At 47.0% G+C, this 25484-nt stretch overlaps 2 protein-coding genes across 4 annotated transcripts in view; one reads left to right on the top strand and one right to left on the bottom strand.

Annotated features, from left to right (window-relative positions):
- The window catches only part of Sart3 (spliceosome associated factor 3, U4/U6 recycling protein), a 39455-nt gene extending 22397 nt beyond the window's left edge, over positions 1-17058 (bottom strand). The window contains exons 1-5 of one of the 3 annotated variants that reach the window (XR_013434664.1): positions 16532-17058; positions 9149-9275; positions 7580-7684; positions 1821-2005; positions 435-540 (exon numbers count right to left, since the gene is read on the bottom strand). Coding sequence is in view for 2 of the 3 variants with exons in the window: in XM_021719998.3 (XP_021575673.1) it covers positions 435-540; positions 1821-2005; positions 7580-7684; positions 9149-9275; positions 16532-16846 (838 nt within the window). In the remaining variant the exon portion in view is untranslated. The remainder of the gene's footprint in view (positions 1-434; positions 541-1820; positions 2006-7579; positions 7685-9148; positions 9276-16531) is intronic. The other 2 variants (XM_021719998.3, XM_005340097.5) reach the window with 2 other exon arrangements.
- Positions 17059-18163: 1105 nt separating this feature from the next.
- On the top strand, positions 18164-24588 carry Iscu (iron-sulfur cluster assembly enzyme). Its single transcript, XM_005340098.5, has 5 exons — positions 18164-18344; positions 19557-19670; positions 20674-20784; positions 22528-22606; positions 24070-24588. The coding sequence occupies exons 1-5, from the start codon at positions 18231-18233 to the stop codon at positions 24150-24152; spliced, it is 501 nt and encodes a 166-aa protein (XP_005340155.2). The 5' UTR covers positions 18164-18230; the 3' UTR covers positions 24153-24588.
- Positions 24589-25484: the final 896 nt, after the last annotated feature.

The following is a 25484-nucleotide window of genomic DNA, read 5'->3' as shown; positions in this document are numbered from 1 at the left end:
AGTCTAGGCAGGGAACCGTACTTCTGAACCAAAGCGCATCCACAGAGGAATGACACCCCCCCCCCACGTGCCCATGAGGCTATCATGAAAAGAAAATGCTTTTAACAAAATTTTTATTCAATATTCTCCCCAGGAAATGCAGGTGTCCATCTTCCTATTCTTTTCAGAGACCATCTCCCCTTCCCACCCACATGCTGAAGTAGGGAGGAGAGCTCCGCGGGGCGGAGGGGCCGGCTGCCAGTCCTGCAGACTCGGACGACCCTCCTGGACATTCCAACTCAACACAGGTTTTACTAAGGACCTCATCCAGGTGACACTGTCCAGGAAGGATGAGAACCCCAGGCCCAGCTCTGCACAGGACAGAGAAGGTCTAGCTCAGGACAGTCAGAAGGAAGCATTTTAAAGCACAGCGGGCTGTGAGCCGTTTCTCTTACCGTAGAGGGGGATCGCCAGCTGTCGCCGGAAAAGACTGTGGACTTTCTCAAGCTGTGAATCAAAGGTTTGTTCCCGGTCAAAAGGGGAAAGGAAGCCAGTCATGGGCTAAAGAAGCAAATCAGTAGTAAATGGTACACTTTGGTTCTTTCTACTTCAAAAAACATCTCATCAAATTTTCGGTTCAAGTTAGAAAAACTTTTCTACCTCCTCTTACACAGATGGCATCCGAGCAAATGCCTGGGGGTGCTCAAAAGTAAATGCCACCCCTGCCTGTAAGGGTCTGCGGCAGGAAGAGCCAAGAATAATGCAAGAAACGCATCCAAATAGCCACAGTGCTTCAGTCTCATAAGAGCAAAGCACCACGAGGGCCATCGAGTTACGGGGCCTGCTTGGTGAGACCTGTGAGGGCCCTGCCGTCAGAGACGGGGCAATGAGGCGGATCCCAGAGAAGGAGCCCTGGGGCGCACTGCAGGCTCAGAGACTTCCACTTCAATAAAGGACAGTGGCAAAGATGTTCGGGGCACAGTGGGAGCACAGACCTGCAGGGATCAAGTCTGACTCTAGAGTCGCAAGCGTCACGCAGGGTGAGGCGAAGGCACCACGCCAGCCTCTGAAGCGGGGGTAACCCAGAAGCCCCCGCGGCTGTTGGGCCATGCATGCTGAGGGGACGGGGCGCTGAGTCTGGACTCTTAGTTTTTAGAATATCTGCACATACACAGTGAGTGAGCCTGGTGGGGGGGCCTGTGTGTTCACAGACACTTTATACACACAGTCTGAGGAAAATTTTATACAAGATTTTCAGTGCACCTCGGTTTTGACTGTGACCCAGCATCACATGACACTAGGTGTGGAATTTTCAACTTGTGACAAATTTTGAAACATTTTTCAGATTTCAAATTTTTGAATAAGGGATGCTCAACCTACCACGGCCTGTCAGGGGCCCCACGATGCATCACTGACAACTGTGCATGTGCACATGCAGCACAGAGGGGACTCGGCTATAGAATTCCATAAATCATAATCTTAAAAAATGAATTATTATGGAGTATGAGGTCAAACCTCCCTCCCCAACATTTTCCCTAGTGAAATGCTATGCTGTTCTTGCATTCACCTGTAACTAAAGCAGAGTTTTAAAATATCAGAAAAAAAAATAGTAGCCATCTGCTTTTAAGTCAAATAAACCATTCTTGCTATTCCATAAATACTACTAATTTTATTTATTTTATTGTCCATCCACAAACAGATTAGCAAGGACTATTTTGTTAACTATGTTTACTGTAAGACCTATCCTGAACCCTTGTCTCAAAATGATACTTCCAAGACTCAGAAAGACCACCCCTGACCATTAAGAGGGAAGCATGGGCCTTGGAGACCTGGACACTCACCCGAGCAGCTTCCACAATGGCACTTTCAAACTCTCGGTAGGCCTCCCAGATGGCCAGTCCTTTGGTCATGTGCAAACCGACAGATGAGAGAGCCCTTTCAAATACAGAGCGAACCTTCTCAAGGCCACCTTTCTGACCGATCCCACCAACGGAGTACTGACCATACTCCAGCCAAATGTTAGGACCTAAAAATGAGAAGTGTTCAATTAGCTCCAGACGTGCAATACCCAATATCAAAACTGACGCATAACAAAAGAAATGTGTCCTCATTCATGCAAAACACAAAAAAGGGCCACCATCAACTATTTTAAAATATATTTCTAAGTACAATCATTAAAAATTTACTGTATAAACAGGACATGCCGAATGGTACTGTGCAGTTTGATTGTGCTTACAACATTGATTTATTAAAACTGAAAGAACCTGGAAATGGATTTCAGTGAAAATAGTTACGAAGCCCAGTCAGTCTTCAGAAAAATTTCAAAGCCTAGAATTTTCAACTTTTGAACCCTAAGAATTCCTAAGTCTTCTAGTTTAAAGTGAAAGACTAAAATTAAAAGTACTAATCCTTTTACTAGAAATCTCTATTTTAAGTCTCCTTCTTAATGGTGTTGAAACAAAACAACTTGGTTGCCCTACTTTGTTTTGTTTTTCCACTTTCTTGTTGACCCTTCTTTATCCCCACTCGTGTGCCTTTAAGACCAGACAGACGAATTAAAACTGCATGAATCATCACTGCTTATACTACACACTTTACCTATTAGGTCACTTCTTAGGGACCTGAAATAATTTCAGAGGCCTATCCGCTAACTTTAAAATAAAAATGCTAAAAGGATGTAGAAGCCAATTTGACGATCACTACATGTGCCCGAGGCTGCTGCTTCACCGGGAGACCTATTTCAAACAACGCGGCCAAAGCCTGTTAGCCGCCCTGCTCCCGCTCACCAGCAGAAATGCCCACGGGCTACAGAACCAAAACAGAAGTGAGCCAGCTGCCAGGTCTGAGGCAGAGGTGCACCCACTACCAGTTTGCATCAGGTCCACTCCTGGCGTCGTCCACTCTGTGGGTTGGGACAAATGTTCTGAAGACCCATGTCTCCCACTGCGACATCACCCAGCGCAGTTCCACTCACGAATCCTTCCCTCTCCCTCTCCCTCACCCCACATCTTTTTACTGTCCCCGTGGTTCTGCCTTTTCCAGAATGTCACCTAGTTGGACTCATAGGATGGAGCCTTCCAACTGGATTCTCCACTTAGTAAGCTGCACTTGGGTCTCCTCCACATCCTTCTATGGCGCACAGCTCATTTCTTCTGAGGACTGAACAGTGCGTCACTACCTGGACATACCCGGCTGTTTACCAACCCACCCCTTAAGGACATCCTGTTCTAAAGCTTTGACAGTTATGAATAAAGCTGCTATATCCATCCATGCGGCAGCTCTTATGGACTGAAGTTTTCAACTCCTCCGAGCGCACACCAAGGAGCACCAGGCTGGATGGACCAGAGTATGTTTAGTTTTAAAGGAAACGCCACACCACCCTCCCAATGGCCATACCATTTTGCATTTTTCACCAGCAAACACCAAAGCAGCATTTGCTGCTGCTGTGTTCCTGGCCCTTCTAACAGGAGCACAGTGGGCTCGTGCTGTTTGAATCTGCATTTCCTGTTGACATAATGTGGAGAGTCTTCTCGAGTGCTCAAAAATGTATCTTCTCTGCTGAGGAATCAATTAAGATCCTTGGACCACTTTTTAAATCAAGTTATTGGTTTTCTTATTGTTAAATTTTCAGAGTTCTTTTATATTTTGAATAATAGTCATTATCAGGTATGTGTTTTCCCCAGTCCGTGGCTTCTCTTTTTACTTTTTTTTTTTTTTTTAAAGAGAGGAGAGAGAGAGAGAATTTTTAATATTTTATTTTTTAGTTATCGGTGGACACAACATCTTTGTTGGTATGTGGTGCTGAGGATCGAACCCGGGCCGCACACATGCCAGAGGAGCGCACTACCGCCTGAGCCATATTCCCAGCCTCTCTTTTTACTTTCTTGACAATATCTTTCACAGAGCAAAAATGCTTAATCTGAACAAGATTTTTCTTTTGTGGATCATGACTCTTGTGTTGACTCTAAAATGCTGTCACCAAATCCAACGTCATCTTGGGTCATATTTTCCAAATTATCTTTTTAGGAGTTTTATAATTTCATGCTTTTACACTGAAGCGTGTGATTCATCTTGAGTTAAGTTTATGAGGGTCTAAGAGCTATATCTAGATTCATTTAGACCATGTGGCGTCCAGTTGTTCTAGAACCACTTGTTGAAAGAATTCTCTTCTTCAGTAGTGGAAAGGAAACAAGGGAAGGGAGGCAGGAGGGTAGGTTCTGGGGACTGAATATCAACCAATTATATTCATGCATTTAAGTCAAAATGAATCCTAATGTATGCACAACTAACATGAACCAATAAGAACAGAACTATCTTTCTCTACTATATTACCATTGCTCCTGGCAAAGATCAGCTGACTATATTTATGTGGATCTCTTTCTGAACTCTGTATACTATTCCACTGATCTATTAGCCTATTATTTTGGCAATTCCACACTTTCTTGATTACCACAGAATCATGGAAAGTCTTCAAGCAGAGTAGTGTCAGTCTTTCAACTTTGTCCTTCCCCTGGCTGTTGGCCATTCTGGGCCTTTTGTCTCTTGATAAAAACTTTAGAATCAGTACATCAATGTTCACAAAATCAACTGCTGAGATTCCCTGGGTTTGGGCTGCATCTCTGTAGCCCACTGGGAACAAAGGACAGGACAACACTCAGCCTTCCTCTCCATGAGAAGGGATTTCTCTTCATTTATTTGGTTCTTTAGTTTTATCGGTTTTAAATCTTCCTCCTATAGAACTTCTACAAATCCGTTAGCCTCATACTTAAGTATTTTGTTTTGCGGACGCTAATGTAAATGTTAATACATTTATAACTTCAAATTCCATTGCGCGGGGCTGGGGATGTGGCTCAAGCGGTAGCGCGCTCGCCTGGCGTGCGTGCCGCCCAGGTTCGATCCTCAGCACCACATACAAAGATGTTGTGTCTGCCGATAAAATAAAAAAATAAATAAATATTTTTTTTAAAAAATCCATTGCGGGTACATGAAAAGCAACTGATTTTTGCATACTGGCCTTGCAGCCTACAGCCCTTCTACAATTGCTTTAAAACTAATGTTCCTAGAGGGATTTTTTGTCAATTCTTTTGGATTTTTAACATCTTGTCATCTGAAAACAAAGATTATTCACTTCTTCCTTTCCAATCTGTACTCTTTCACTTCCAGGTCTTATCTTGCATTAGTGGATCCCAGTATAATGCTGAAAAGAGAGCTGGTGACAAGTGATATCCTTGCCTCATTCCTGAATTAATAATATTTTTTTTAAATATTTGTTTTAGGGCTGGAGATGTAGCTCAGTTGGTAGAGTGCTTGCCTGGCATGCAAAAGGTTCTGGGTTCAATCTCCAGCACCACAAAAAAAAGGAAAAAACTAAAATATTTGTTTTAGTTGTAGATGGACACAATACTTTTTTTTTTTTTATGTGATGCTGAGAATTGAACCCAGTGCATTACCATGCTAAGTAAGCACTCAACCACTGACTCAAAGCTCTAGCCCCAAATTAATAGTATTTTAAACTCAGAAAACCTAATGATACAACGATGCAAGGCAACAAACAACAAAAAAAAATCACTAGCAAAAAAAAGAGAAAAAAAAAATCACTAGATTCCAGGCCCCAAAATAGCTACATAGCTTCTGCCTAAGACTCCTCCAAAGGTCAAAGAAACCGATTTTCAAAACCTTTAAAGGGCCAAAGGGCCATAGCCATATCCTATCCAGGGCCCAGATAGCCCTCTCAGCAGCCTGAAAATCACTACTGAGCAAACGCCAAGATCTGGAGGTCCACGGCTGACCCCTTCGAATGTCTCTAACAGCTGAAAACTAAGAAGCAGGCAAAAGTGGCTTCTGAATGTTTAAAGCAACTGACACAATTTCCATGCACAAAGCTCCTGAAAATGAAGGGACGCCTCAGGGTCTCATCTAAAATCACTTAGAGAGGGAAAGGGGAAGTATGGGGAGTGACATTGGCCAATGACACTGTGTGCCTGTTCAAATAGATAACAAATCCAGTCCATCATGTACGACCATAATGCACCAATAAAGAATGTGGAAAGAAAGAAAGAAAAGAAAATTACTTATGAGGCATAATCTAAGAGGCTTATGTATCTGGCTTCCTGGCCCACAACAGGTCTGAATGCTGTGGCGGAAAGGAAGGCACATGGCTATCAGCACTGAGTGACAGGGAAGGTCTGACAGCAGCGACAACTGCCAAATCATGAGGGACCGACAACCATCAGAGTCTGGACAGGGCCATCGACTGCAGAGAAAGACAAGCAGTGCTGTTAACGGCGACTCTGAGACATCCAGAGAGAGGGCGCAGAGAACATGGGCACATCAAACATGCACTCTACCAGGGAGTCTAAGAGGACCTGTGGGCAACCTGGAGGCAGGGGCTCAAGGACAACTTCTAAAAGCACATTTAGTATGACTTTATATTCAGGAGGTAACTACTATTTTCATAAGATGATAAAAAGTAGAAAATTATAGATTCTTCTAGGTTTGTTAAAAAAAAATCTCCAGCCCAGGGCAGTCTATTTCTATCACTGCTTCTCACAGGGGGGGATGCCCACAGGAGCGAGGCAGAGTAATCAGAACAGGAAGAAGAATTTTTAATTAAAGAGGGAATATTTTTAAATGCTTATATATAAGCATTTAAAAATATGTATATATATATATACACACACACACACACACACACACACACACACACACACACACATATTTACTTACTTATTTATTTATATGCAGTGCTGAGAATTGAACCCAGTGCCTCACACATGCTAGGCAAGCGCTCCACCACTGAGCCACCACCCAGCACCTTTGAATGCTTTTTAAATGCATTTTGTCCAAACACTGTCTGATGTGGTCCTTAACACACGCACGTCAAATACCAAAGACAATTATAAAATAAATAAGGGAGGGTATAAGCTCTCAGAGAGAGAAAGGCTTCTGCTAAAATGTCCACCCATCTTTAGCAAATGGGTTAAACATATACATATTGGGAAGGGAAACAGAGACCAGGTAAAGTTTAATTATATAGAAAAATTTGTCATAGTACTGGGATAAAGAAATCAAGAGTCCAAAAAAAAAAAAGTTACCTAAAAAAAAAAAAGAAAGAAAGAAAGAGAGAAATCAAGAGTCTCTGTGGAGACGGAGTGACTCTGTACCTGGACACATAATGAAATATGACAGAGCTACACACACATTGTACCAAAGTCAAATTTCCTGGTTTTGGGTCGGCGCTGATGGAGTGCCCGCACAGGCCATGTCTATGATGTAACTTCCTATGAATCTATATTCACTCCAAAAAGATTTTTTAATGTTTTAACATTTTTTAAAAAAGGTGTTTTGTCCAAAATCTCTGAAAAGCTACTTGATGTGTAAAAGATAACCCTGCAGATAAACGCTGAGTGTTAAGCTTATTTATTCTACTATAAACGTTCTTCTGCCCTTGTTTTAAAACCAAATATCCTCATCTGAACACCGAAGACAGGGACAAGGAAAACTGAACTGAGATCTTCTCCTTGCTAGACAGTCTCTCCTTCCCGGGTAGCAACGTGTCATGACACAACCCAGGACAAATGACAGCGCCCGGGGAACTCACAGATGTAGTCCTTCACGGCTTTCTCAAAGAGCTCATAGACGTGCTCGCGGTCCAGGCCGTCCAGGGCCATGCTGATCTCGTCATGCAGCCACTCCAACCAGAGTTCTAGGAGACAACACAGCGCCGCGTTACCACCTCCACCAAGGACAGCTGGGAGGGGACTTTATTCAGGGACAAACCTCCACTTTAATTACACAACCTGAACCACTTCGGAGACGTTCAATTCTTTAAAAAAAAATGTTTTTGAACTTTTTATTTATGTTTTATTTTGAGACAGGGTCTACTTAAGTTGCCCAGGCTGCCCTCAAATTTGCAATCTTTCTACCTCAGCTTCCTAAATTGCAGGGATTGAGGCATATGCATGGCACGCAGCCAGAAATTCAATTCTTAAAAGCTGAACCAAGCACACCGGTTTTTTCTTTCAAATAAGATAGTCATCAAAGTCATAACTGGCTGTGCAGTGGTGCATGCCTACAATCCCAGTGGCTCGGGAGGTGAGGCAAGAGGATTGAGTTCAAAGTCAGCCTCAGTAACAGCAAGGTGCTAGGCAACTCAGTGAGACTCTGTCTTTAAATAAAATACAAATAGGACTGGGGATGGGGCTCAGGGGTCAGTGCCCCTGAGTTCAATCCTTGGTCCCTGCCCCCCTCAAAAAAATCATAACTGCTCATACCTGTTGGGCATTTTGTATTTTGCAAAATACACACACACACACACACACACACACACACACACATACACACACATATGTATTTTCTCATTCAATCTTCATCTCAATCCTATAAAGTAGGTGACAGTAACATTAATAATAATGGCACTACCTAGTGATGTACGACCATGGGTTAAGTGGTGAACACAGACTGGCTCATCTTGTGTTACATGCTGCAAGATGGAAACTACTGCTACCCTCTCTCTGCTGCAAGTAAAGGGAGACTTAAACTGAGTACGAGGTTGTTCAAGTGATTTGCTCAGATCTCATTAGGAAGGCCTCTGGGCATCCACACCCAACAGTTACACTGCAACAGGAAGACAGGGACAGAGCTAGATCTTGGGCCAGGGCTTTCTGACTTCTGCCCAAATGAGCACTTATGAATGTGCATGCAGAGTTAACTCCAAAGTGGCTCAGGGCAACCATGTTTCTAATAAACAAATATGCAGAAATCACCTACACCCACAACTACGGTGAACAGTTAAGTATGACACATTTGCATGAAAAACTATAAAAGCTGAATTACATTGATAATTTCTGGTTCTTAGAGAATAGGGTAAACACATACATACTGGAATGGGAAAGAGACTAGGGTAAAGTTCAATCACATAGAAAAATTGTATCACAATATTGGGATAAATAAATCGAGATTCAAAATGTGAATCTGCAGTGTGTGATCACACCATGTTTTACAAAAACTACAAGACAACCAGTCAACACTAGCCGACCCTGAGGGCAGGCTTTCTTCCTTTCACTGATAGTGCCAAGCTTCCTGTGAGGAGCGCGTCCCACTTTCAGCACTAACAGCAGTCCCCGGCTCTCCCTGCTCCAGAGCAGCCCCCCACCCCACAGCAGCCTACCTTCAGTCAGGGGAAAGATCTCGCTCATCTTCTCGCGGGCCACCCTCACTTTGGTAAGTTCCCCCTCCAGGCGCAGCAGCCTGATGAGGTCCACGTGGCAGTTGTAGTCATACACGTTGATGGACAGCTAGAAGGAAAAGGGACCCGCTGAAACTCAAAGTGCTCCCCTCAGGACAAAAGCTTGTCTCCACGGGGTACCTGAAGCCAAATACACGTGCCCTCAGAAGACAGGACAAAACAGGAGGCACTTCTGTAACCGACACAGCCCTCCCATTCTGAGAAGACCGGGGGCTTGCCTGGCATGTGGGAGGCTCTGGTTCCATCCTCAGCACCACATAAAAATAAATTAATAGAAAATAGGTCAGTGTCCATCTTCAACTAAAAATTTTTTTAAAAAAGGAAGACACTTGGGTTCTTGCTGAGATAAAGGAGACATTCTAATGAAACAAACAAAAGTGTGTATCCTTAGCAAGTAATTAACTTCCCTAAGCCTCCATTTCCTCATCTATAAAATGGGTATACTGTTAGTTTTTAGCTCAGAAGCCTCTTCTGGAGATTTAAAAAGGCAATTTAGCACATGCCAACTGCATTATAAGGGCTCTTTTATTTTACTAAACAACAACAACAACAAAAAAAAAGATGGAAATTCCTGTTAAAGAAATAAGAATGACAAGAGGCTGGTGTGGAGATCCACCTTGGTCATTTTGCCCCACCAACCCTAGCAGACAAAGATGTTAAGGCAGAGGGCAAGCGTACTGTCCCAGCCATTCACGCCTGGCCTGTTTCTCAACTCATATCAGACATGTTAACAGTTTGTGAGAGGCCAGGTACACTCGGGTTGGCCACCAACCACCTTTATCTGGCTTAGCATATAAACACCTTCCTCCTGCCTTGGGGTACAGGGATCCAACTACCAAGAAACCCTTCTGTCCATAAGTCCCCGATAAACTGCAACCCTGGATCTGTGTGGCTCGCTCTTCAGCATCCTGGCCCTCCCGCCTAGAGCAGCCAGTTCCCACACACCAGGACTGGGTTTGTCCAAAAAGCTGCTGTCTGTTGAAGCCGAGTGACGGATACGTGAAGATCTATTTTCACATTTGAAACTTTTCAAAAGTTTAAACAAAACTTTTTAAAGCTAGCATACATCCGAGACAAAGGAAAGACGTAAACAAACTTTTTAGCAGACCTAACCTTAAAGAGCAGCCAATGAGGGTCTTCAAATAGGAAGGAAATGGGAAAAGAAGGAACCTGGAGCTCAGAAGGGGAGGAGGAACAGAAATAGGAGCGAGCACAAGTGTCTGGGTCCTCCCTGGAGTCTTGTGAATGGTATGTGAGGAGGAGACAAATTAGTTAGTAAGTGACAGACACAGGAGGGGTGATGCCCACACCTCACCGAAGTCCACACTACACCAAGCAGTCGGAACCGTGCGTGTTCCAACCAAGCAACGACTGAGAAAACCACCAAACACATCAAAATCACTGTAACTGAATCAATACGGTATTCTAAGAACATTCCTATAACCCACAGGAAGAAAAGAAACAAGAATGAGACCCAGAAGAAGCAAACAGAAAATTTTAAAAGTAGGTTTTAGAGCTAGCATATCAATAAACCAATCATCCATACACATTAATTAAAGGGCAGAAAATGATCAGATGCCATGGTACATGCCTGAATTCCCAAGGACTCAAGAGGCTGAGGCAGGAAGATCTCCATGTCTGGGGCCAGCCTCAGCAACTTAGTGAGACCCTTTCTCAAAAAGTTCTGGGGATGGAGCTCAGCAGTAGAGCACCCGTGGGTTTAATCCCCAGTACCAATAGGGAAAAAAAGACTTCGGACCTCCCCCCCCCAAAAAATAGAGATAAAAAGGGACAGTCCATAATGATAAAAGGAACAACATAGTTTTCTATCAAGCTACCAGAAAGACACCGATCCTAAATGTGTATGTACCAAATACCAACAACTTAAAATACACGAAGTCAAACTGGTGCAGCCCAAAGAGGAGACACAGCCACAATCTCATCTGAGGACTTTTCAACACCCTTCCAGCAACTACCAGACAGAAAATCAGCAGGAAGACCCAAGAACTCCACACCATCAAGCAACATATAAATACACCTAAAATGAGGAACGTGTAGAAACTTTAAAAACATCATTTACATTCACTCCCATGGATTTAAATGGAAAACAAAATTATAAAATCTGCAAAAAGAATACAGAAGAAAACCTTCTGACCTACAGCCAAGCAGAGTTCCTAGACTTGACATCAAATGCAGAATGCATGAAAGGATGAACTGATAAACTGGCCCTCTTCCAAAATCAAAACTTCTCCTCTGTAAAAGGCATCCTTAAGAGGAGGAGAAGACGAGCTACAGAAGGGAAATAGCTGCATATGAACTAAGAATATCTATAGCTATAACTCTGAACTCAACAGTTTAGAAACAAACTTTTAGTATTGCAATTAGAAAACAGGCAAAACAGCATTTCACCAAAGAGGCCATGCAGAGAGCAAATAAGCACACCCAGTGCCAGGGCACAACAGCACAGCCACTAGGCAAGGCAGCCGCGAGAGTGGCTAATACACAGGGGCAACACCAAATGCCAGCGAAGACGACAGAAAACCTGCTCATAACCTCACACACTGCTTGTAAAATAAAACAGGCAAAGGGTTTAGCAGCTCCTGTGAAACTCAAAGGACAACTCCAAGCACACACTTGGCTATTTCCCCAGGGAAATAAAAAGCACGCTCACACCAACACCTGCACACAAATAAAATAAAATAAAAGGTACTGTGCCATGACAACTAAAAAAAAACTAAAAAACTAAAAATATATATATGTTTTAAAAAATCCAAACCAGAAACAACTGGGCGTCTTTCAAAGGTGGCTGTTGAGCCAACTGTGGTCCATCTGCGTCCTGGAACATCCTCAGTCATAGAGGGAACAGAATCAGGAGGGAATCCTGCTGGGTGAAAAAAGCTAATCCCAAAGGTCACCGCTGCTCTGATTCTGTCTGCATAACACTCTTGAGATGGCAAGGTGGGTCTGCATGAGAGGCAACCACTGTGACTTCCATGCTACCAGGTTTGACAGAAAAAATATGATGATCTCAATGCAAAAAAGGCATTTGATAAAAATGCCCATTCATGATTAAAATGTTTAAATTAAATGACAAACCAGAAACAGAAAAGTACCCCCTTAACCTGTCAAAATATTTACAAAAATCTACAATAAACATAACTAATGAAGAAACATTAGAAGAAATTCTTTTAAAAACAACAAAGATACCAGTATCCACCTTTTATTCAACCCTAGCTAGAGGTCTGAGGCTCAAACAAACGATGAAGAAAAATTAATCACAAAAGAGAAAAGGATAAGAATTATACATGATATGACTGAAGAATAAACTAAAGTTAATCTACGAATAAACCATTCGAAATTATAAATACGATTAGCACCGGGACATTGAGAGCAATGTATAAAAATCAATTACACATAAAGACAAATATGTCTGATCCCACTTATGTGAGTGTCTAATGAAGCCAAACTCATAGAAACAGGACAGGGTGGTGTTCCCAGGAGCGGAGGGAGGGAAAGAGGGCGTAGCTGCTTAATGAGTATTGGGCTAGAGATCTGTAAGATGAAACAGCTCTGGAAATCTGTTTTACAACATGAATGTATTTAACACAATCAAATCGTACCTTTTAAAATGTTTGTTCTCTACTACAATAAAATAATCAATCACACTCATATAAACCAGCAAGTTTTAAAATATAATTTGAAATAGTCTAGCATATTACAAATCACCTAGCTCTACATCTAATGAGAGATGTCTGAAATCTATACTGAGAAATGTTTTTAGATCTTATTGAAAAATACCATTATAAAGATCTAGATAAATGAAGTTATACACCATTCCTAGATTCAAGAATCGATATAGCAACTTATGGAAAATAATCCATAAATTCAACACAATGTAAATAAATAGCCCAACAGACCTTGGCACATATATCTAAAATTATGTGGGAAAAACAAACACATCTCAAGAAAAAAATCAGGTAGGAGGATACCTTATATGAGGTAGTGAGTCTCAGCTACAAGAAGTTAGACTGAAACTGCACAAGATAAACGACCCACTTTAGAGCAGCAAGAGCCCAGAAACAGACTTATACAGACAAATAACACATAACAGAGGTGACCATTTGTATCTGCTGAGGTGCATCCAGAACCCACAACACTGACCCCAGTGTGAAAAAGAGTTAGAGAAACACTTACATGTGAGGGGACGCCGATAATATAATTATCAGATAATATTCAAGAAGGTATCAATAAAGAAGAATCAGTAATAGATAAGAACATGGTCAATAATTTAAAAAATCTGAGACTTGAGGCAGGCAATGGTGTTCTGCTCAGGATTCACAAGTCCTGACAAGCTCAACCCATCCCATGACCACGTGATGGCTTGAAAAGCCTCTGGCCCAGGCGAGGACACAAGTGATCCAGGCCACAGGTCCTCAGCTTCCTCCCCTGTGCCATGAAGGAGCAGAGTCAAGCTCTAGTTCTTACGGGTCTTACCAAGTGTCAGGAGTGTCACACAAAATCCAGCGGTGTGAGGCTGGTGAAGATATGCTTTCCCCACTATCAGCACTGTCACGGCGTCTGGGCCTAAATGGGCTTTTGACGGGGAACAGGAGAGGACAGTCCTTACTAGTCAGTGTCAGGAATGTCTGCGAACGTGCCCCTCACATCAGTACCATGAGCAGGCTGGCAGAAGAAAGGTCACTAGAGAAACTGCCTTTACAGTGGCTTTTGTCTGAACAACTTACTTTTAGGCCAAACTGAGGACACTGCCTATAGGGGAAGGGAGAAGTATTTTGGAAGCATGTGTGTTAAGTGTCTACTGAAATGCACTTACAAGAAACACCTTCTCTTAGTTCAATCAATACTAACAAAAGAGTGTACATGCTGGTCTATTCCAGGCTCAGAACATCATTAAAGACATAAGATGCTTTAAAAAAAGAAGAGCTTAGCCAATCAATGCACAAAATAATCTGCTGATTTCCAGCTCCCACCAGTGGGAAAAGATGCCACGCTCACCTGCACCTAGAGGGGGGAGGGGGAGGAGAGGCCTGGTGGAAAGGACAGGACTAGTGCAACACCTACTAGGTGCCCAACTGTGTCAGAGCCTTTGAGGCACTGTGTCACTCAAGCTCCCAAACCACCCAGTAAGGAAGATAAAATATTCATTCACTTTACCAACTAGGACACTCACAGCAGGTTCAGACAGCGGAAATAGCGTGTCCAACTGGCCTTCCCACTCCTGCAGGGAAGGCCTGGATTCACAGATGGTTGCGAAGCCTTATCTTTGTCCTTCACCAGGCTGCTCAGATAAATCCACCTAAGGCACCATGAGATGCCATTTTTAGTTTGCACACAAATAATGGGAAACCTGTGCCTTTGTCAGTGGACAGATATATTTCAAGAGACAGCTCTCACAAAGCACAGTCAGGGGCGAGAAGCAGGACTCCCCAACACAACAGGGCTGGCCGAGTTTTTCAGAGCTCTATTTGGAAGTTATTGATTAGGCTTCACCCTCAGGGCAGTGACAGCTGGACTGGAGGCTCCAGGAGGGCACAGGATTAGGATAAAGTGGGAGGCGGTTGAGAAACATTGGAAAAGCCCATTTCTAAACCCCAGCGAGAGAGGATTAGGTCCAAGACTAATTCACCATCACTTGCCACATCCCATCTTGTGTGGTCACTTCTGAGCCCCTTGCCACCCTCAGAGAGCTGAGGTGGGGCAGGATCCACAGGGCACCAGTACCAAGAGACCTCTGATCTGATCCATCCTCCTTCCTGTGACCAAGTAGCATCACCAAGGACTTCTCTGGTTCCAACTTCCCCTTCCTTCGGAAACAAGTGATCCTATTTCTCCACCTCACAAAAAGGCAATTATTTCAGTAAGGACAGGGACACAGTCAGTCTGTCACCCCATGTCACTGTATTTGATGAATGAATAAAACCAAATGTGCTTCACCATGCTTATTTACCAAAAAAAAAAAAAAAGTAGAGGCCAGAGTCACATGCCTGCCCCAGCTGGTTCCTTTAACAATCAGATGAGATGACAAGTGGGACCAACTATAACAATGGATGTCACTATTGCATAACTTAACAAAAGTATCACTGCCTCTCACCTAGCAAGGTGAAGTGAGTAGCCTAGGTTAGTCACAACTACACACCACTGAATGAAGGCACACCCAGTGTGGCATTTGGTCCTCAGGTCCTTTGAAGATTTCAAATCCCATTATGAGTGACTTTAATCAAATCATCTCATCATTCGTTATGTTATTTCTTCATCTGCAAAATCCAATCTCTTTGGATTCAACACCTCCAAACTGCTCTTTCCTCTCATCCCTGTCCTGTGACTCCAAAAGTACAATACATTTTGGGCTTCTTGGCTCTCTGGCTCCCTGTTGGGTTGGCCTTACAGGAGACACCAGCAGAGGTTTGCAAGGAGGAAAACAGGGAATTTATGGCATTTCTACCCCGACCAAGGCATCAACAGCTCTCAAGGTGCCCTCTCCACTCAACTACTTGGTAACCAATCATTGCCTTCACCTCTTCAGGCTTAAAAGAGAGGCGAGGTCCTCCTGCGACCAGGTTTGGTGTACCGAGCCTTCACTCCGGGTTCCCCTGCCCACTCCTTCATAAGCACAGTCGTCCCTTTATTGCTCTCAAATCAAGCTAATTTCTCCCAGGATCCAGGATTACACAGGAGAATTCACCATCTTGCAAGGTCACAGGTCAGAAACCACCCTGCTGCTCGGTACCAAGTGACCACTACACAATGCAGAAACGGTGGCTCCCGACCTGCAGAGCTTAAGGAACTGGCCCCAGGACGCGCAGACGTGGAGGGGCCTTGGGCTTCCAGACTCGGAAACCGCTTTCCCTTCCTACTATGACCTCGGTCGCTATTTCTCCTCCGACACCGTACTGCGTCTCCGTGGTTGATCCTACAGGGAAATCCACCTCTTAGGAACTAGCTTTATTTCGACTGTCGAGCCCGGGGCAACCGCGTGGCAGAGACTCGAGTTCGGGTCGTCTTAAGAGCCCAAGCAAAGCGTGCAGGAGGCGCTGCCCCCAGCCAGACTCCCGAGCCCCCGTCCGATCCCGTAAACCCGGGCTGACCCCACTCCTCATCGGGTGCTGCCGAGGACTCGGTGGGATCGCGCTGGCCAAGCACAGGACACGCTCTAAGCCCGAGCCACACGCGCCTCGGTGGCCGGCAGCGGTTTCGCGGCCTTGGCGGGTTTTACTGCCACCCCAGGACCGAGGAGGCGGGACGCGGCCTCGGGCCTGGGCCTGGGGCGGGAGGGGAGCAGCCCACCTGCTCCTCCAGCCGCTCGATCTCCAGCTGGTTCTTCTCCTCCTCCTCGTCGTACTCCCACTCGTAGTCCCCGGCGGAGCTGTCCGCCGAGGAAGCCATGGCGTACTCCTCATCCCCATCGCTCTCGCTCACACCTTCCTCCTGCTGCTCCCACCCTGGCCCCATGGTCTTGTACGTCGCAGCGGCTACAGCCCGCGAGAGCACTTTCCGCCTCGTCCTAGCTGCCTTAACTTCATCTTCCTCTCCCTCAGCCTTGGGCCCAGCCGGGGGCTCAGCCTCCGGCTCCGAAGCCGAAGCTGCGGCCGCTGTCGCCATCTTGCGTTTCCAGTGACTCTCGGGTCTTCTCTCGGGCGCCGAAGACCCGCGGAAATAGAAGCTGCCTAAGGCGTCCGCCTGACTAAAACTCCGCTTTCTTGCCACCGCATGAGAAACTGAGAACCTTGGATGACAGGAAAATTACTAAATACAGGAAATTCATATTACTTTTATGTATCGCTAAAGGTCCCTGTCAGGAAACAATCGACTAACGCAGCCATGTGTGCCGTCACAACCCCAGACAGAAGTTGGGTCTTTGAACAGGAAGTGGAGGTCATAGAGGAAGTTACAGGGGGAGCGTGATGTATGTCGTTAAGGGTATTACACCATCTTGAGAAGGTCAAAATGATTCTTGGAACAAATGCTTTACTTAATGCCTAGTGAGCCCTGGAGTGTGATTCAGTCCCAGCCTCAAATGCAGAGAAAAAGTCCAAGTCCTTAGGGAAGGATCGGCTGCCCTATTCATGAGAAAAATCCGTTTTCCAAAGAGATTCCTCTCCTTTATGTAACGCCTGGTACCTAGTAGGCGTTAAATATGTATGTGAATTTTCTGGTTTTATAAGACCATATTCTGCAAGACAATACTAATAAATTACATTAATAAGCATTGCTTTAGAAAATGTTAATTGCCGTGCACTGTCGTATAAATCGTGACTGCTTGCTGTTATTTTATAGGGATATTAAATACATATACCTTTTCTTTTAATCAACGCACGGTGTTCGTTTTCTACTTAATTAAACTTCCCATTTTTTTAAGTAGGAAAGTACTGGTATTTATTTATTGCCTTTGTTCCTCATTATCAAACTTAATGGAGAAAGAAGAGGCTTGACACACAGTAGGTACTCGTATTTGCGATGATGGAAGAAAACACTGTCCTTGAATTGGTACAAAAGAGAAGATCGAGGCTTAGCGAACCGACGTCATTCACCTAGGGTCACATAACTAGGAAGGAGCTGAACCCGGATTCTAACCTAGGACTATACAAGTTCAAATCCCAAGCGAACCTAACACTTTGAACGACCTTGGACAAGTTACTAAACAGCTCTGAACTTCAGCTTCCTTCACTGCAAAATAGGGTTAAGAAAGGCGGACTGGGTGATCCTCTGCGCCGCGTTCCGGCAGTGGGTTTTTTGAACGTGGACGTAGGTCCGGTGCTGCAGCAGCCTGAGAATTCCCATGCACAATCCAGTGCCCACAACCAGCCTCCAGCGACTGCACACCTTCGCGCTGCAACCTGTCCGCGCCCTCCCAGAGGCGTGGCCAAGGCGGGGCCAAAACGCAGAGCGGGAGGGCGCAGGCGCAAAGTCGGTGACGTCAGAGCGACTCGCGGGCGAGCCCTCTGGTCGGAGTAGTTTGGGGCCGGCGCAGGTGCAAGCCTGCAAGATGGCGGCTGCTGGAGCAGGCCGTCTGAGGCGAGCGGCATCGGCCCTGCTGCTCCGGAGCCCGCGCCTGCCGGCCCGGGAGCTGTCAGCTCCGGCTCGGCTCTATCACAAGAAGGTATGGGTGGGCGGAGGCTGCGCGGACCACTGAAGGGACCCGGGCGCCCGATGGGTCACTGGGCCGGGAAGGGCGGCCCGCTCTGGTGCCGCTGCCTGGACGCCCTGCCCCGGCCGCGCAGTGACACTGTCCGCGGCTCCCGGGCGAATAACAGCTGCCGCTGCCCCGGCTCCGTGACCCGGGCGAGCGACGGCCTCTGGCTGCACCCGCTTCCCAGAGGGGAGGGAGAGGTCCTGGCCGCCGAGGAGGCGCCGCCGGCCCGACGCGGGGACCGTCCGCGGTGATGCTGCGTAGGGGGCCGTGGCCTCCGAGGGCGTCGGCCGGCGGCCCAGGAGCACGGCGCTTCCCGCCCTTTGTTTGGGTTAATTTTGGCTTTTCAGTGCGGGGAGGAGGGCTGGGTGCCCCATTTGCAGCCCCCTGCCTTCCGGGGCGTCAAGTCCCCGTAATCAGACCCCCCTCGGAGAAGTGCTGCGGAGTCCACGAGGCGCTAGATACCCCGGGAAGAACGCCTCGAGGGTCCTGGGGACCTGCAGTCCAGATCCTTGGTCCAGGGGACAGTGGGGGCGACTAGAAGATGGGGTACTTATTGCCATCTGGCAAGCAACCCCTCAAGGTCATCTGAGGATCGGCTGTGCCCGTTTGGAAGGCTCATTTGTGCTGGACCTTTGCTTCGGCACTTTTGCAAGGACCTCGCTCCTCCCCACCCGGGGGGCGTGTCGCGTTCACATCGCAGGTCGCCCGCTCTGGGCACCAGGGTGCGCTGCGGCCTGCAGGTTCTCCGCCCTGACCTGCCCAGATGGCGCAGTTTTAAATCTACACCAACGGGTTCATTCCTTGATGTTCCAAGCAAATCTTTCATTCCCACAGTTATTTCTAGAATTTTTAAATAAGCATTATCCTTTAAGGATGGGTTTTATTTGAGCACTATTTGAGCCCCAATCTGGTGATACAGATGTGCAAAAGTCAAGTGATTATTTGTGGTTGAAAACCCTATGGAACTAAGACATGACTTGATTGATTGATTGATTTTGGCAGTATCTCCTACAGTATCTCTAATCTCTAAAGTTGGAGAGGACATACAAAAAGAGTTTGGGTCACAAATGGCATTGACATGAGTGTTGGCCTTCTTCTTCTTTCAGGTACAGGTTGCTGACATCAAGGTAGACCAGTAGAAGAGCGCCATCATGACTCCTCTCAACCCTGTCATTTCAGGTTGTGGATCATTATGAAAATCCTAGAAATGTGGGGTCCCTTGACAAGACATCAAAAAATGTTGGAACTGGATTGGTGGGTGCGCCAGCGTGTGGTGATGTTATGAAATTACAGGTACCAGCTGATTGGTCTCTGATGGCAATACTAGGAATCCCTTGGCTTACACAGTGTTTCATAGCTGATAAAGCATTTGTACATACAGTGTTTCATTTCATCTCCTTCCTTCCATTGAGATGGGAGGAGTTGGTGTTACAAATGATTAGAACAGGGACTTAATCTAGTTCTGCTAGTCAGGTAATGCAGACCTTTTCTGAAGTAGGAAACTAATCTCACTTTTCTAATCACTGTGTTAATTTAAATTCCACCTTCAGCTGGGTGAAGTATTGTGTGGATTTTGCAGTCCCCAGTGAGATAATAAGTGCAGTAAAGCAAACATCTCCCCATATTGAAAGTAACATGAAGGTAGTGGATTGCAGTTTGGGTACACCATAGCTTTATCCAGTCTCCTTCTTTATAGTGGGTAGACTTGCCAGAGGTCTTCACACCTGTCTTGGAAAACAGAAAAATGCTTAGGAGAGAATCTTTAAGTACAATTTCGTGCCCAAGAAAAAAATATTAACCAGAGACCTTGGTTGCAGACTCTCCCACGTTTAAGGAAACAGAGTGCCCAGCACCTGTGAGCAGGTATCCTCACATAGGACTTCATAGCTTTAAAAAAAGAAAAAAGAAAGAAAAACGGGCTGGGGTTGCAGGATTGCAAAGAAAACTAGGAGAGAGGGGCTTAGTTTTCCAGGTGACAGGTACCTCGGGGCCTGACAGTAGAATGCACTGTGACACATTGTACACAAAAGGAGCACAGCTTCTCCTTCCTCTGGCTATGCCTGGTGCAGAGTCACACCATAGTGTGGTCATGCCTGTCTGTAGAGGAGTAATGTCTGCCTCATTCCACCATCCTTATCTCTGAGCTCTTTGTAACAAGCAAAGTCACTGATTAATTCCAGCCTAGACAGCAAGCCCAGCTTGTAAGGAAGGTCCCCGTGAACCTTATGAGTACCAGCTCCTGGGTTTCTAGAAGGTGGCCGCCAGATTCACTACGTAATTCTTGTCTCTTTTCTAGATTCAAGTGGATGAAAAGGGGAAGATCGTGGACGCCAGGTTTAAAACATTTGGCTGCGGTTCTGCAATCGCCTCCAGCTCGTTAGCCACTGAGTGGGTGAAAGGAAAGACGGTAAAGCTGTTTGCTGACCTATTAGATCAAATCATGTTCTCTGCACCCTTGGCTCTCAGAGGTTCAGTGGGTCAAAAAAAGAAGTAAATTGTTTTATTTCTTCAAAATATCCAAAAATTTTTATTTTAGTTTCTCCCTGTCCCGATGTTGCTTATATTCTTCACATTAATGGACTATTTTGTGAAGTAGTGTTTGGGAGTATTTTGTAGTTGATGATCATTTTTATTTGGGGGTTTGATGGTGTTTTGTTATTTTGTAGGAAAAAAAAAAAAGTTCCTCACTGTCCATCTGACAAAATAGAATTGCAAAGAAATCTTTGACTCTATCAAAGGTCGCTGATGTTCTCATAGTTTCTTAGGAGTCTAAGGTCAAGGGGGTGTTGTGAAGTCGTTATTTTCTTGTTTATTTCCTCCCATCCTGTTTTAGGAAGGACTCTGAGAGTCCTTACAAATATTGGTGAGCTAAACTAGTATGTGTTAAAAGGGGTTTTAAAGAATCAAGAACACAGCAAGGGTTCAGGCCCAGTGACAAATCGGTGGCTGGTCTGCAGGCCCTCTAAAGACAAGAAAGGGCCAGACATCTTTTGCATCCTTTTCTCTGTGAAGGGCTAGACTTTCTAAGTCCAGTTGCCATTAAAGCTGCTGTGTCAAAACCAACCAGCAGTGTGCACCAGGGGCCTGGTTCCGGGAGCTGAGTCATGGAGGAGACATTGGATGCGCTGGCCAGCTCCCCAGCAGAGCAGGGCCTAGGCCGCCTGCCCCTGTGCTTCAGGGCCTTCTGGCTGGCAGGCTCCTGTAGGCCAGGAGGGCACAGGCCAGGTCCATTCTAGTGGGAGATGACTCTAAAGAGGTTGGTCAGGAACTGTCTTCAGGGAAAGGGGAAATGAGACAAGGCAAATGTGATCTGCGTCCCTGGCCTTGAGGGGCTTCCTTTAACTTTGAGATCTTCTCATCTGCATTTCTAGGACTAGCCAGAGACACTGGCTGCTGGGGACGTCTGGCTTCTCTTTCTGCAGTGGACCTCTCTGTTCTTCTTTTTTTTTGGGGGGGGGTGTAGGTACTGGCGGTACAGGGGTACCAGCGATTGAACTCAGGGGCACTCGACCACTGAGCCCCATCCCCAGCCCTATTTTGTATCCTATTTAGAGTCAGGGTCTCACTGAGTTGCTTAGTGCCTCGCTGTTGCTGAGGCTGGCTTTGAACTCACGATCCTCCTGTCTCAGCCTCCCAGCAGCAGGGATGACAGGCGTGCGCTACCACACCCGCCTGGTCTGTTCCTCTTGAGCAGGACCTGTCTGCCTCCAGTCTCCCCCAGGGCTCCCGCCCAGACCACAGGCACCTTCTTCACCTGTCTGGAGGAGATTCTCTATTTCAGGCAGAGCATGAGTCTAACCTGAGCTCTCACCCAAGGACCTGCATAAGCAGCATAGAAATGACCTCCTTTTAAAAAAGATGCCTCTGTAGACCTTGAGCAGATCCCTCGGAGATGTCTCATGGGGTCTGCTGGCTGTGGGGTCTTGGTGCTGTGCTCACCAGCCAGCAGCACAGGTGTGTGTACGTGGACTGGAGAGGCCCCACTGCAGCTCTGGCACACATATGGAGTCTGAGGAGGCCGCAGCCCTGTTCTGAGTTGTTAAGCAGAAACTGCCCCCATCAACCTGTCTTGAGGGCCTTGGAGACCTTCCTTTTTTATTGTCTACCCTCAAAACAGTCACTGAAACTGCTTGTCTTTCCCCCGCCTCAGGTGGAAGAGGCCCTGACCATCAAAAACACGGATATCGCCAAGGAGCTCTGCCTTCCCCCTGTGAAGCTGCACTGCTCCAGTGAGTCTGCTATCCCCTGCACAGCAGGGACGTGTGGCACTCATTTCCACTCGCGTTTGTGACAGAGTCCTTGTAGGAGTCCCTCTGTACAGCCTGTCAGACAATCAGAGCTCAGTCAGTCTGTGCAGTTCAGAGGGTCGAGCCAGGTCCCTCAGCCAGGCCCTGAGTCCCGCAGGAGGTGCTGTGCGCTGGGAGCCGTGCCAGGCCCTGAGTCCCGCAGGAGGTGCTGTGCGCTGGGAGCCGTGCCAGGCACCCGCTGGGCATCGTATCTAGCCCACCCCTCAGGTGGAGCCACCCATGTCACAAAGCTAGTAAGTGGGAGAACCACGATTTCAGCCCAGTCCTTGATCACTGTGGTGTCCCCATCATGTGGTAGCAGTAGGACCAACGGAGGAGAAAACTCAGCTGTAAGCCACATCCTGCGCCTTGCGTGTCTCATCCCTTCCCGTCTAGCACCCACCCCGTCAGGTCTGCATCTGGCTGTGTGGAGGGACTTAAACCCAGCTGGGCCACGTCCCCTCCACTGTCCTGAGAGAAAGCCACACGCCTTCAGGTTGACACTTGGCTTTCCAGTTCAGTTGCTAGGTCAGATCCAGTGCTTGTCCCGTCCCGTCCTGACCTCCTCAGGAAGGAGGGAATGAGGAGCAGTGAGTGGCCCGAACGCACCATCAAGGTTTCTGACCAAAGCAGTTAAAACTTAGCAGAGAGCCGCTGCCTGGGCCAGGTGCTGGGGACCAGGGGTGGGGGGGCAGGAAGCCTGCTGAGAGCCACGTTCTTCCCACTTGAGCTGGAATTTTAAGTACTCACAGAGAAGGTCACTACTTGTAAACAGTCACGGCCTCAGCGAGACTCAGCCTGTTTTTTTAAGTTGTCGATGGACCTTTATTTTTTTTATTTATTCACCTGTGGTGCTGAGAATCCAACCCAGGGCCTCCCCCGTGCCAGGCAAGTGCACCACCATGAGCCCAGCCCCAGCCTGACCTCGGCCTTTTGTTTGGCCTTTTAGCTACCAAGACCCTCTGCCGTGCTCTGCTGTCACTGTCGCGTGCTCCCCGTGTCTTTTAATATCAGTTCTTGAATAAAGGCTTTCAAACTCGGCATCAGAAAAGGGTGACGTGCAGGTGCCACACCATCCACAGCCCAGCGTGACTCAGTTCCGGCCAGCTGGACTTCACCAGCCTCTGCCACGTTTAATCCAGACCTCATGGGCATAGGCAGAAAGCAGCATGTGTTGTGTCCCTAAGTGTCAGACATGTCAGACACGTCTCCACCGCAGGGAGAGCATGGCTGTCCCAGTGTAGAGGAGGAGGTAGACTCCAGTCAGCCCCAGCCTGTCTGCAGAGCCCCATGGGGGCCACTGAGTGGGAAGCGACTGGCCACCTACCTGAGTCACTCTGTCTAGCCCCCACCCCGTACCTGTGCCCTTCGGTTTGTGAACAGGCTCTTCCTTCCATGCCTTGCAGTGCTGGCCGAAGATGCCATCAAGGCCGCCCTGGCCGATTACAAACTGAAACAGGATCCCAAGAAAGGAGAGGCAGAGCAGTGAGCCTCGGTGCTGCTCCAGAGACGTCTACCCGCCGCCGTGCACGCACTAGAGACGTCCAGAAGCTTCCCAGGCCGCAGGAAAGCCGCACAGCATTTGCCGTTCACAGTGTGACTGAGGCAAGCAAAATACACCATTTAACTGTTCTGAGTCCTATGGTTTCTTTCAGCTCGCTCGTGTTGCCTTAGCGCTCAGTGTGTGCTTTGAACTGTGTGTGGCCGCAGGACTGAGCTCAGCAGCGCAGTCTTAGGTTCTGACACCTGTGCTGTGCATCAAGACTTAATTGTATCTAAATCTATTTTGGAGACAATTTACCCGTAGAATGTCTTGGTCTGACTGTTTGGTAGAGCCGATTGTACATAAAGCAGATCTGTAGCTATGCAGCCGTGTGTGCACTTATGTGTGTGTATATAAAACAAATAAACAATGCAGGACGATGGTTTCTGTGGCGAGCCTCGTCTCTTGGACCCTTACCCTGGGCACTGCCCACAGCCTGGACCATGAGGACGCACAGCCCTCCCACCATCGGGCAGTGACGTGGGCTGTGGCAGGTTCTCCTGCAGCCGCAGTGTTTTATGAATGGGTGAAAAGAAATGGTAGTTTTCCTTGCTCTGGGCCAGGTGATGGCTCCTGAGTCTTGGCAGTTCTCCCGTTACATGTTTCTGGTGTCTGGGAAGCAGGGCCAGGTGGGACAGCACCTGCCTGGCTTGCCAGGGCCCTGGTTCCATCGCCGGCACCACCGAAAAAGGGAAATCTGAGAAACGTTGGCTGAGGCAGCAACATTAACCTGGGGACCAAATTTGTGAAGAGCCCCTGGGGGACGAGGGGGGACAAGGCTAAGACATAGGTCTCCAGGCCAGGCTCTGTGTGGCTCTAGGCAGGGACCGTGGTGCCCCTGACTCTAGAGCCTCCGGGTAGTGGTGGCAGGCAAGTCTGGCCACAGGGAGGACCCCTCTGCCCGCTCTGTCCTGCTGGGGTGCGATGCTGAGGCGGTGTGCTCTGAGCTGTCACTGGGCGCTGCGCCTGGAAACAGTTGTCCTGGCTCAGCCTGGTACCCGGCCTTCTGGCCGCAGCCGTCCCCTGCCCGGAGCTCCCTCCATCCTGAGCTACCCAAAGTCGCGAATCCCCAAGGAGGCTCAGCTTCCAGGGAGAACTCACTGAAGGGCTTCCACAGTGAACCCCTGAAGTAGATGAGTCTGCCTTCTCCTTCAGAAACAGTCTGGCCGCCTTTAAATACAACTCCTTTGCTTAAAAAACAACAACAAAAAATATTTGAAATGCTCCAGGTTCTGGTGGAGCGCACAGAACTTCAAAGACTGCTCCCTCAAGGGTCTG

The sequence above is a fragment of the Ictidomys tridecemlineatus genome, chromosome 2 (assembly GCF_052094955.1).
Source record: "Ictidomys tridecemlineatus isolate mIctTri1 chromosome 2, mIctTri1.hap1, whole genome shotgun sequence".
In the NCBI taxonomy this organism is placed as follows: Eukaryota; Metazoa; Chordata; class Mammalia; order Rodentia; family Sciuridae; genus Ictidomys; species Ictidomys tridecemlineatus.
This window is presented reverse-complemented; position numbering and strand designations above follow the sequence as displayed.